The 13,795-nt window shown below is 36.5% G+C and overlaps 1 protein-coding gene across 4 annotated transcripts in view; it reads left to right on the top strand.

The window, feature by feature from the left end:
• The window catches only part of ASXL3 (ASXL transcriptional regulator 3), a 134,318-nt gene that overhangs the window by 81,197 nt on the left and 39,326 nt on the right, over positions 1–13,795 (top strand). For all 4 annotated transcript variants that reach the window (XM_064654143.1, XM_064654129.1, XM_064654119.1 and 1 more), the window contains 3 exons: positions 2,800–2,917; positions 3,843–3,962; positions 8,367–8,530. In XM_064654143.1, the coding sequence (XP_064510213.1) occupies positions 2,800–2,917; positions 3,843–3,962; positions 8,367–8,530 (402 nt within the window). The remainder of the gene's footprint in view (positions 1–2,799; positions 2,918–3,842; positions 3,963–8,366; positions 8,531–13,795) is intronic.

Raw genomic sequence — 13,795 nt, 5'->3', positions numbered from 1 at the left:
AATCATATGTTAGATTATTTACTTGCTATTTTTGTACCCTCCTCTCATGCCTCATATCATTCCTTTGACAAATAAAAAGATAGGCATAGGGAAGATTATTTTTTGTAATCTCAGTACACAGGGTAATTCATTGACACTTTGTATTAGAAGTTTTACTTGTATTTTAGTGTCCACGTGGTTTGTTGTGTTTTTTTTTTTCATTCTACAACCTGTCTTTTAGATGTATATAGCTTTACTGTCAGCTTGAGCCATCCCACAGAGACTGATTTACGTACTTAACTATGGGCCTAGTGTGCTAATGGGTTCCTTGCATTTTGAAACTGGAGGAGATGGGGGACTGGCAGTGAAACAATTGACGTTAGGGAAAAAGAAACCCTGAAAAACAAATGTGTGTCCAAGGGAAATGGTGTCTTTAAGGTTTGTGCTTGACCCTCATGTACTGAGGAGCTTAGCCTGTAGCTTAAGAAGTGGGCTATGCCTCAAAGTAAATAGTTCTGGTAGCTACGTTTGTCTGCTTCCAACTGTGTTCCCTGGTTTTATGGTTCTGACTGTCCAGGGAGAGTCTTGCATTAGTGCTCTGTGAGCATGGGGTGGCTTGTACTTCTTGAAAATGCCAGATGAGTTGCAGAAATGTGTGCTTAAGGCCCACAAGGGGCCTTCCTGTAACACAAAAGAAGGTAAGTGGTGCACCTGACAAAGACTGGGTACCACTCCCCTCACTCCAGCAGCACGTGTGTCACCTGAGGTGTACAAATGCTGACTGCCTGTCACTGGTGGAGGATACACTGTTGTTTACTTTCTCTCCTTTATGAGTTCAGTCTAAAGCATTGAAAATCAACAAAATTTTGAAAATTTACAAAAAAATCTGCCTTTGTCACAGTGGCTGTATAAATCATTAAAATAGTATTTTCTTATGGATGCTGGCAACAAGGCTATGGACCCTTGGTAGAGGTGGAAATTGTCTTGGAATGTCAGAAGGAGGCTGGAGGAGAACATGGAGCATCATTTGGGCTCTAACCATTTGCCTGGGGAGGATGACACTGAGGACAGATATTTCTTTGCTTTGCTTTTCATCGGGCAAATAAGGCTGTGGGGCACAATGATACGAAGTTTGGGTTGTAGTTATATTGGTGTGTGGTTAGTGCAGACATTGCCTTTCTTTTCAGTTAATTTTTAGTGAACTGTTTGCTACTGTCTCAGTGGTTTTACTGTTAATTAAGGATCACCTGGTTTGACAGGACTGCACTGAGGGTCATTTTTGGAAATGTGGGGAATTTTTCAGAAATGTTAACATTTTAGAATTTTCTGTCTGTAAGTCTGGCTATGCTTGTTCAAGACCAATATGAATTTTCTGTTTTAAAAATGTTTGAAGTACGGGCTGTTCTTTATGGCTTTCTGTTTGTTTCTTTGGTTCAGCGCAGATCTGACCAGCTTCTTCTCTTTGTTTGCTTTCAAGTGTTCTAATTTGCTTTTTATTGCACAGTGCTTATGTGTCTTTTAAGAAGTACTATAAAAGGGGTTAATCGATGAAATAGCTTCTGTGTGGCTTGGTGTATTTTGTGTTGTGTAGTGTGTTATTTAGAGGAATAGACCAATATCGATTTCTTTCTTTTTAGGTTGTTGGGGTTTTTTTCTATTATTTAACTATGTGAACATTTTGGAAAGATATTACAGATTCATTAAAGTTACAGACTTAAATCTTGTAAGGCATCAGTCATTCATGCTCATAAACCTATAGGGATAATTCATATTAAATATGTTCCTTGTTCATATAGTATTACTCTAATAAATCCCCCTCAAGATCATAACACAAATCACAATTGTAAAAAGAGAGTGCACAGTAAGATTGGAGAAAAATAGACAGGAGAATAGGAGAGATCTATATTAAGCCCAACCCATTCTGATTAATTCCAGAATTTTAATGCTTGCAGATGTATTAATTGGCAGGTATTCATATTTGTGTGTTTTAAGATCCTTTGAATGAGATATCATTTTCCAGGTAAAATAGTCTGATGGCTATTTGCTATTTCTAATCTTTAAATATTTTGTCTTACATTATCAACCCTGTATTCAATACATTTATGAAACACAAAGCACTCCCATTTTTAGAGATTTATTCGTGTATCATTTTTCCCCAGATTTACCAGAACACCATCATGTTCGTGTTCTGAAGGTTAATGCCCAAAGTCAAACAGACAGAAGCCAAATGCTGCAAGGTTTCCAAGATTAGGACTGATTCCCTTCACGAAAATAAATGATTCCTGCCATGTTCAGTGATTTTGTGCAGCACTACTCACGGCTGAGTGAGTGCATCAATACTGTAGTCCTTACATGCTGTACATACTGATGACACTCCGTGTTAACTTGATTGACTGAGCAGTATACTGGAGAGGATGCACCTGCGAGAGATGTGCAGACATATATATTTTTATTCTGGTTTTGAAGCATTTTGGTTTTACTTTTTTTTTTTGGAAGTCTTAGTTTCAGATTCCATGGGTTATCACATTGTGCTGTTAAGGTAGAGCAAACAGTTATGTGCTTCTTTGTTGTAAAAACTGGGTTGGAAAATGTTCTAAGGTGCATCTTCTTTCTCTTTATAAAAAAAGGAAAAAAAGCCTGATTTTATATTTTAAAGGAAAATGACATAAAGAGGACAAGTATGAAGTCTGGCAAGTCAGTAGCTATGTAAATTATGCTTATTTTAAGGGATTCAGTTTAATGGTAGAGAAATGTCTTGTGTAATTTACTTATAAGCATTATTTTTTGTTACAGTTCTATGTTTTGTTATCATTTTTGTAGGCTTTAAGACAGCAGCAGAAAAGAAGAAATGGAGTCTCAATGATGGTAAACAAGACTGTTCCTCGTGTTGTTTTGACACCATTAAAGGTGTCTGATGAGCAGTCGGATTCACCTTCAGGTAAATAGCTAAAGGACCGTTTGCAAGATCAACTCTAGTCACAGAGCCTTCCTCTGAATCAGCTGTGTAGCATACAGAATTTGGAATTGCTGAAATAATATTTCCACTGGGTGGCTTTGTTTAATGTCTTTATTTCCTTATCAAATCTGGTGTCTTGAGAATGAAGATTTTTCTTTAATAAAGAACTGAAGGCACACAGTAAAATGACAATTGGTAATAGCAACAGCTTTAAAGGAATGCAAAGTAACATTTTGTTTGGCTCTGGAGCTCTAATGGAGGACCACATGCTGATATTCAATGCCATAAAAAGGGGAGGAGGGGGGAAAAAAAGGCAAGCTTCTCTGTGAATGTGAATTTGTGTCTCAATTCTGCATTGCAATACTCGAATCCTTTTGTTAGCTTTTCTTGTTCTGATACTATGCTTATCACTGCAGCATAACCTTGACCTTTAGCTCTGGTGGTTAAGTTGCTTCATTTTAAGAGATTTCTGTGTCTATGTTTAACACAAACTGACAATTGTATTTCCAAGCATATCCCTTCTATAAATGTTTCTTCACAAAGAAATTATGTTTTTTCAGCTCTAGAGTGCTTTGCTGCCCCATAACTTGAGGTTAAAATATTCTTAAGGGTACCTCTTGGGCATTATAGAACTATGTTATTTTTATTAGATCAGTGAACATTTTTATTGACTGCAGTGTTCAGTAAACTTAGGTTTTCAGCACTTAATTGATTTATTGAGCTTTTACTTCCATTTCCTCTGATGATAAGGAATCATATTGTTACCAGAAAGTTATATTGCCTTTCAGCAAGTAGATGTCAATTTTTTTTAATCCTATTTCTGTTTTGTTTACGGTGTGGGGGGTGCTGGGGGGATGTTGGTAAAAGTGCAAAAGCATCATGTTTGAGGGATTTTATTTTTTCTAAGGATCTGAATCTAAAAATGGTGAAGCAGATGGTTCTGATAAAGAGATGAAACATGGGCAAAAGTCTCCAACTGGAAAACAAACAAGCCAGCACTTAAAGAGGTTAAAAAAATCTGGTTTAGGTGAGTAGGAGTAAAATAAATATCTTACTTGTAGTACTGATATTTTTCTAAACTCTGTGTTCTCTTTAAAAAATTTATTTTTCTGGTTTATCTATCCCTTTTTCAAACTCAGCAGCTTACCCTCTCTCAAGAAGACATCTTTCTGGCTACCCGGAAAGTCCATGGTCTTTTTTTTTTCTTCCAGAATGATTTTCTGTAGTTGCTTTTTAAAGTCTGACAGACCTAAGCAACTGCAGGCAGAGAGGTGATTTAGCAATTAGGTTCTGATTGTCATGTAAGGATTTTGTGGGAGATGAGGGCGGGGTGCAGCAGATATTCTTTCTTCATGGTAAATTTGCTTGCCATCTATTATGCATTTATTCCCAAAGATAATAGCATATTGGCTAACATGTTTGCCCTGTTAGAAGTTAACCTTCTCCTTCTTTCATTTGCATTATTTCATGTCATATAGAGATTTGGCATATAATTTTTGGTTGATACTCCTTCTTTGGATGATTTATTTCTTCAGTTGGATCTGTAATTATTTTGAAGCTACATCTCTTCAGAAAACTGTAGATAGAGTTTCTGGTTTTATTTTCAGTGGTTTTTTAGCAAGATTCATGGGTGGTGTTCTGTAATTAACAAAGAATTTTCTCTGAAGAGATGCTAAGAGTAAATTTGCAACTCCATGTGATAGGCAGATTTTCCTGCTCTGCATGAAATTTAATTGGAAAAGTTCCCTAGGGAGCATAAAATGTAGCATTCACTAAGACTCTTGTCTTGGCTGAAGTCAAGTTGAATTATGACATAACTGTTTCTTTATCTTTTCAAAGTCCCTTTTGCATTCAGCAGACTGCTGAATCATTTAGAGAAGTATTTGCAATGTGGCCATGTTGGAAAAGTTAGCAAACGTTCTTTGTAGTGGTTGTATCATCCTAAAAGTTATCTTATGCCTCTCTTTGTGGTGATAAGATTGTTCTTCTTTATTAATCATCGAGTCTAGTCCTATTTTTATATATAATCATCCTGTAAAATCCAAGGTACTTATTTTACTTCCTGAATACCATAGGTGAGTTTTTAAATATTCTATTGCCAGTTCCCGGCAAACTGTTTCCCATGAGCCGTATTGTATCACAGCCTCCCATGAAAGTGCACTTTGGTTTCATACGTGATCTTTCTGCAGGTTATTAATCAGTTCCATATAGATAGCTAATTCTTTATGTTGACCCAATGGCATTATTCAAAACTGACAATACTCCTTCAGTATTACAGCTTTTGCTATGCAAAGTTATGTTTAACTTTAGATGATTTCCTGTAACTTTCCTCTACATTTAAGACTGAGATACATAATTTCAAGTCCTTCCTCCCCATCTCCAGATATTACCTCAATTGTTGCCTTATGATATCAAATGTAGAGTGAATTAATTAGGTTTTTTATGGATTTCAGAAAAAAAATCCACTGGCTTTTTGGGACACTACACATGGAATGCAGGGCGTTTTGTAAAGTTTTAAGGGTCACTGTTCTTGTACCTGCTGAAATATATCTCTTATGACATAATATTTCTTGGGATGCTAAAAGAACAGCTGTTGAGCATCTTTGAGAATAGGTGCAGCATCCTCTATAGTGCACAATTCAGTTCCAGATATTCACTGATCTGCCCAACATTCACTACATGTGTTTGGTAGACTTTCTGAGCTCTGATTAAATATGATGAGTTTTTTCCCCTTTTGGTTAACAGATTCTGCCAAATATGTGGTTTCTGTCCTTTTCCTGTTTTCATTTTTATACTTTGATTTAGAACCATGGTGATCCCATCTCTTCATAGTTAATTCTCTGTTTTGGAGACTAATCTCTTTTTTTTTTTTAAGACTGCAAGCCTGAGTTTCTCATCTTACAGATTCTATTTCAGATCTGGACAGTGATACCCCTGAACTCTAATAGCAGCTATATAAGGATTCAAAGTGTCTTTCTCTGTGGAAAACAACATAAAAATCATTGGCATGTGTTTTGTCATAAACTCCTCTCAGAGTTATGATTAGTGATGAAGTAGTGGCATGCTTCCATGCTCCTCCCAAACACTTCACTAAATCTGATTACAAACTTGAGACCTGCTAAATTAACCATAGGAAGGGTGCAGGAGAGAGAATTTGTTCTTGTTGTTCTGAACAGATTTTGAGGTGTTTTTTTTAAATATGACTATGTTGGGCATCCAGTTTGCTACTGACCTAGAAATAATACACATAATACAAGTTGATAAAACCTCCACAGTAGTCTGTAAGTGGTAGCAGGTCAAATAAATAAGGAAATGTGTGACCCAGGCAAATAGAGTTAGGTTTCACTTTCTGGCTTGGGCATTTCATGCTGTTAAAATACCTGCCACTCAAAGATGCTACTGACTTTGCAGCCATATAACTTGTTTTAGCTTGAATTATCTCTATGTGTATGTCTTTCCATAGGATATGAAGCATTAGCTGATGAAAATGTTGCTCTAATTTGGAGTCACTTAGAAGATGGAGATATGTATTTTGTATTTATTAAAGAATAGAATATACATACAGGCAATAAAATTGGATACATCATACTACTTGTGTTACGCTTGTGTTCTTTTTGCATATATATTTAGTGGGTGGAACAGATGGTGAGGACAGTTTATTGTGGTGCATTCATGAAAATGAGCACTTCTTCCATGCAATTGTTCTGTGTAACAGGGCACTCGTTTGTAATGGAGTCTCTGCTGTACTGAAATACTGTATGTTGGAAATACATGTTGGAAAAGGTTATCCTGTGCTGGGTACACAGTGCCTGGTCTCATTCAGTTAGTATTGTCTGCTGAAAAAATAAAGGAAATTGCAAGAATGTTTGTGGGAGGCTGTGACTGAAAAGGAGCTTTTAGAATTTACAAATCTGCATTTTCTTTCATTTGTACATTTTGTGGGTGGTGATACAGCCTTTCAGGAAAGAGACCACCATAGGTCTTCAAAGAAATCTAACACATACTTGCATTCTTTTTATTAATGTTACTGTTAAGTAGCTTGTAGCATTTGAGACATTACTAATAATCAGTGTGCCTAAATTCCCCCATTTGTAAAACATCTATTCTTCACTAACATGTCAGTTGTAATCTTTGTTGAGAGGTCCTGTGTTAATGCCAAGTGCCATCATTGCTCATAGTAGAATAGTCTTTCACTTGTTTTTTAAGAGATTCTGCTGGAGTTTGTGTATTTTCTAGTTAAGGCCTGTTTTGTTGCATCTTTGAAATATTGGAAAGTACAACAGACCAAAACCTGAAGGGGTTTCCTGGGAGGGGTAGAAGCTTTTGAATTTTTCCAGCCACTTGGACTCCACTTTTTCCTTTGCCGCATTGAGTATCATAATATGTTAAGACTGAAAGGAATAAAAAGGATTGTAGCAATGTGGGTATATATATGTACACACACACACCTTGAAGCAAGTTGCAGTAGTTGCTCTTTAAGAAGCTTTAAAAAGCATCTTCTAAATATTAGCCTAGAAATAATAACAAAATCAGACCTCCAGTTATAGGGCAAAATCAGATATACACCTGTCATTTCTGACGGGTATTTGTCTAACATATTCTTAACGATTTCCACTGATGGAGACTGTATTGTCTCCCTGTTTATCTAATCAAGTGTCTTCTTTTCCTTGGTGGTTAAACGCTTTCTTTTCCCAGTATCTTATTTCTTACTGTGCAAGAGTTTAAGCTCATTGCCTTTGCTATCCACTGTGTACAGTAAGAAGACATTATTCTGTAACCCTGTGCATCAGGTATATATGTATTTCACCTTCCTTCTGCTGAGTCTTTATCTTATTCCTGGGTTTGTACTGTTCCTCACAGACCATTTTCGAAATCTCTCTTAATTCCCGCTGCCTTCTGTGTGTTGATCATTTTAGATCATCAGTTCTTGTGAAAATTCTGAAAAATGCATGTTTTCAGACTCTGATTTAACACATTAAATATTCTCATCTCTTTGATTACTGTCTATTCATACAGGTAGTTTTTAGCAGGTGCTATGGGACACTGCAGATGTGGAGCATGGCAAAAGAGAAGCTGTCCATAATGATTGATTCACATCAGCCTTGTCAGGCAGCCTTTTGCTTGAAAATAGATGCTTATAATTATTGTTGATGACATGACAGGAATGTTTTCTACTGTTGAGTTGGTCTCTTGAGCTGAAAGTATGAATATGTCAGCTGTGATGCTGACTGAAACATGGATCATATAAGACCTCAAGAGACAAATCCAGGGAATATAAAAGAAACTGTTAAGACACCTAGAAAAGGTTGTGTTACCCTTGTCAGAGTACCGTTTCTCTGGAGCTTACTATATTATACAATAAAAGCTAAAAACTTGTTCTTGCTCTCTTCCTTTATTTATGTTTAAAGTTATTTCTGTTTATTTACTCCAGGACATTTGAAATGGACCAAAGCTGAGGATATTGACATAGAAACACCGGGATCTATTCTAGTGAACACTAACCTGAGGGCTTTAATAAATAAACACACCTTTGCTTCTTTACCTCAGCATTTTCAACAATACCTCCTGCTTTTGCTTCCAGAAGTAGACAGGCAGGTAAGTAGCATCATGCAATATTTCTTTCTTTAATGAGACTTTTTTATGGTGTGTTTTTATAGGCTGATTTGATTGACTAGGAATTGTTCCAGGAAAGAATAAGGAGAAAGTTTCCATACTCTCTTAGGTAAAACTGTTAGATGTGGAATGACTGTAAAGTTTATCTTTAAGCGTCAACCAGCTCCTGCTTCTTTTCTTCCTGAAAACTCTGCAACTCCCTGATTTGCCTAAATGGAAACTGGCCAGCAGATTTTCCAAACTTGCCAAATCTCTTAATTAGCTTTTCTACCTATGGTGTTGAAGATAAACTTCTCGTTTTCAAGACTTTATTTACGTTGAGTCTCTTTTCACCTGTTATCTTCCTTGGCACTCTGTCAGTAATGTCCAGATCCGTATTAGTTCTGTTAGGTTCTTCTCATCCTCCTCACCTTTTATGCAGGCGTGTGTATGCTCTCTCAGCCCCAATGCACTGAATCCATTGATTCACACCTTTTGTAAGAAATTTCTTCTCCAGAGCTTAAGGCTGTTAGGTCATTAATCAGTTCTGTTGAGGAGAATGATTTGGAGAATTAACAGACTGGAAATAAAATTTCAATTTCATGATATTTCCTACCATGTTTGTCCTTCCTGCATTTGTGGATCACATTGCAGGGTTTCTTAGAGCAAGAAAAAAAGGCTTTCCAGCATGTGTAGTAGTTAAAATAGCAAAGAGAGCACAAAACCATTTTATTTACTCACTTGCCTCACTTAGGGATTTAAACAGTCTTACCAGTTTCAGTGGGGAATACTCATGTACTTAATTCAGACTCATTAACTTACACAAATAGAGAATTATATTTTTAGCAGATGGTCACTATCCCTCTTTTTATGTAATAACAGAGAATGCAGGTCACTTAAATGACTGCATCTTAAATCAGTATTTCATTTCAGTATTGCAGGTTTCATTCTTAAACTGTTAGTTGTTAGCCTACCACCAATGCAGGCGAAAGCAGTGGAATATGAGACCAAAAGAGGAAGAAAAATTGTATTGATGTACATTTACTCAGCCTCTTATCAAATTAGATACTGTATGATCTGGACTGTAGTTTTGCACTTAATAACAGAATGTTTGAGCAGGAACATTAAAACCAGAACCATAGGAGAAACGATGTAAATGTAAATGTATTTATTCTCAAGCTCCCACAGTGCAGTCAAAATCAGTATTAACAAATTTTAAGAGAACTTTTTTCTCTGCTGTGAAACAGATTTTAACGTAGTGCCCAGGAAATATTTTCCTGATAGTTTTTGTTTTTTTCTTCTTTTTTAATTCATCAGAAGAGATTAAAAAAAAAAATAAATTACTAGGTAAAATCATGTTTTCTCTCTATCCATCAAAAATCCCAATGATCCGAAATTACATTTCAAGTACAGTTTTTACTTTAAAATTTATTTTTAAAAATAGAGACTCTAGAACTCACAAGCCCCTTACCTTCTTATCAGTGTTCTTACAGCAGAGGTTTTTGGCAAGAAAATCAAGAGAATATTTGTTGAGTTTAAACATTCCTCACTAGTTAAAAGCAATGCATTTCTTTTTAACTTTTATTTTAGAAAGCATTCACAGAATGCATATAATATGTTATTGCAGAGGCCCAACACTACATAATTGGACACTGTTACTTTGCAAGCAAACTAATCATAAAAAGCAGTTGTGATAAGACATTTTCAGATGTCCTCCTGTCTGTCATCTCCTCAGAGCATTCTGTTGGTTTATGTAGCATACCATGTTTTCACGTGCATTTGGAAGGCAGGAGTCACCATTCATCTCTGGAAATTTAATGGAAATGTTTGGCCTCTAAGAGTGATAGTTTGAAAATTGTTTTCTGGTGGAGAGTGGAATAGCCCTGAACGCTCACTTTGCAGAAGTCTTATTAGAGAAAGAAATGCATCTCTTAATATCTGAGAATATGCCTTTGGCTGTGGCTTAAGAGTGGCATCCCAGATACAGACTGAGGAAAGCAATTGAACTGCTGTTCTTTTGTTTCCTGTGACAAGTGGAAAATGCCAGTGTAGTGCTCAGGAATAAAATGAGGAGGAGAGGATATTCTAGCCTGGGAACTCTGGTGGGAGTCTCTGCTGTTGGTCACTGACTGGACAAGGCAAGGGTATTCAGTTTTTCTCTTTTATTTCTACTGTCTAAATCAAATGAGGCATCAGGCAAGCAAAACCAGTGCAAACTATTCTTTGAGTTAGCTGCCCATCTCTGGGCAAATCCTGTTTCATTGCTTTTTATTGTCCTTTTCTTGTTTTGTCTGAGAATTCTTATTTCTGCTCCTCTGGCTCTGAAGTGTTTCCTCCCTGTGTGCTGCTCCGCAGTTGGCTGCTGTTGTCTTCCCCAGAGAAGGCTGCATTTCTGTGTTGTCATGTGGATATAGTATGTGAAGTACTGTAATAAATGGCACTATAAAAATGTAATAGAGTTATGCTATTTGTGTATATATAGTGATCTGTGAAATAAATTACTAATGAAGTGCAGTCTCATTTAGGCTTTATTACTGCTCCACATAGAAAAACCCTATGATGAATGATTCTTTGTCGTTTCTGTCATAAACACCATTTTTCTGGGCGGTATAACTCCTCCTCCTTAAATAGTACTGAGCCGAAACTTGTCATGCATGTGTCAGTTTGAATAAGCATTTTTAGAAACCATTAGTTAAGGGAGTTGAGGTTTTCTATTTTTTTGTGTGGAAGCGTTTATTATAAATAAATGACTTCTGTCTCAACCCTGATGAGTCTAATGTGTTCAGAAAAAGTTTAGGGCCAAGTTAGGGGCTTACTGGGATGTGTTTTCTGGTCTTTCTTTTGTTTTCAAGTTTTGTAGTTGCTATCAGGGAGCCATTGGAGTCCATGGAACAAAAAACCTTAGAAAAGATGTCCCAGAATGGAAGAAGTTGAGAACAACTCTGCTGATGTTGGTGCTGTCATTTTTTTGACAAAGAGGAAGTGCATGATCATTGCCTTTATTTTTTCCTTGGGAAAACATAAATTCATTCATTATTCACAATGGAAATTGATTTCAGCTTTTATATTAGTTTATGTTCTATTTGAGTAGCAATGAGGCTTGTGTGTAAGAAAATGCCTGTAAAAGAAATTGGAGAAAGTTGGCAGTTATGGTAGATACATTTTATCAAGGATTTTATTTGTTTTCATTTGGATTCAGATTGAATTAGTATGTAAACCTTGTTCAAATCATAGAATCATAGAACATCCTGCGTTGGAAGGGACCCACGAGGATCGAGTCCAGGCACAGGACAGGCCCAAGAATTACACCATGTGCCTGAGGTCCAAACACTTCTTGATCTCTGGATGGCTTGGTGCTGTGACCACTTCCCTGGGGAGCCTCTGCCAAAGTCCAGCCACCCTCTGGGTGAAGAATCTTTCCCTAATATTCAACCTAAACCTTTCCTGACACAGCTTCGTGCTGTTCTGTTGGGTACTGTCACTGGTCACCAGAGAGAAAAGCTCAGTACCTGAGAAGCAGGAATGTCCTAGACTTGTCTGTTTAGCAGACAGTCCAAAACCTTGCATCACTGGATACTGGGAACCTCATGACTGAAATCTGAACATCCAGATTTTCAGCTTTTTTGATCTGTATGGACTCAAAGACTCAAAAACCTTGAAGCTCAGCTGATACAGAAGCCTGTTGGGTTATCCCACAGGAGACCGAGGTGACTGAGCTGTAAATATAGAAAAAATGCAGGTATAGAAACTATATGGAAAGCAAAGTCTCTCCACAAAAGATTTCAGTTGTCACAAGTTCCAGCAAAGTATTTTTCTGCTCTAATTAGAACATTCTACACCTAAAGAACAATGGAATTTTCATCAAAGAATACCTGCTTCTAACACTGATACATAAAACAATAGTTACATGTAACAGAAGCCTTCTTGACCACATCTCAGCAAATACTCATCTTCAAAGCAGGAAGTTTGTCTCTGTATCTAGATTGATATACAATATCAGTGCCTCTTTAAATATTAATTAAACATTTAATTAATTAATATTGTGCAAGGATGAAGTAACAGGTCTGTACAACAGGTTGCTGAAGAGGAATGGCAATATCGTGTCTACACCAGCTTTCCTTGTTGGTGCTACTGGGAAGTCAAATTCCTGCTATTATCACTGGGATATGGGCAAAAGGAAGGGAAAAACACCCATCTAGTAAGCTTCCAGGAAGAGAAGTACTGCCCCATCTGAATAGTAGCAGAAAGTTGAAATTATTTTACTAATCCTTAGAGAGCTAAAGAAAATGTTCTTTCCTGAATGCTGTGAAAAAAATGTGTCTTTCCAGACTCTACAAATGCTTAACACAATTTCTGATCTTTGAGAATTTAACTCCCTGTTCTATATTTTCTATTCTGGTAATACTGGGATCTTCTGAGCCTCTTGTGATTTGCACCTTCCCTGCTCTTTCATATAGGATGGGAATTTCTTCCTACAAAAACACTTCAAAGCCTCCTCAGACATGTGTGTTAGGTGGCAGTGCCATTTTTTCTGACCAAACCTATTCAGGAAGAGCATTTAAAACACTAGAGGAAATTCTAGTAATACTTACATCTTGTCCTAGCTTTACTTGTTTAATGAAAGAAATTTAGCAATATTTTATCTACAGTTTATAGATAGTCAAGTTTGTTACTTAAATTAAAAACTTCAATATTATTAAGGAATTACTTAAGCCATGTAGTATTGCATAAGCATCTGTGAATATTTCAAGTTTGTAGTAAGTCTACTAAAAAGAAAAGCATGATATACAAATCAAAGGATTCTAAAATGGGTCAAACACCACCTTAATCTCTTTCTTTTAATTTCTAAATCAATGAATCCCAAAATAATTACTCTCTTTTGGTTCGGTGCCAGTATTGCCATGCCATAACATCACAGCATGCTTTTATTTTAAGGTTGGTGCAGGTTCTGTGTTTCCATCTTGCCTGTTCAATTTAGGTTGGTGCTTGCACTCCCAGTTTAATTCTGTCACTTTGCAAAGATTCCCTCTCACCTTGCATTGAAAAAAGGTACAGGGTGATGTCAGTTAGTGATATACTCTGGTCTGTTTAAAATAGTAAGAAGTAATTTTGAGGAGGTTATGTACAGAATTCCACTTCAAAACCTCTTTGCTTTCATGTAGTATGAATCAGCTTAATATCGTTCCTACCATTTGAGCAATGATGGCAAAAGGTAACCATTGTTTTCAATGTGCACAAATTACTCATACTCCTAAGCACATCAGTTTG

This window comes from Pseudopipra pipra, chromosome 1, assembly GCF_036250125.1.
Source record: "Pseudopipra pipra isolate bDixPip1 chromosome 1, bDixPip1.hap1, whole genome shotgun sequence".
In the NCBI taxonomy this organism is placed as follows: Eukaryota; Metazoa; Chordata; class Aves; order Passeriformes; family Pipridae; genus Pseudopipra; species Pseudopipra pipra.
This window is presented reverse-complemented; position numbering and strand designations above follow the sequence as displayed.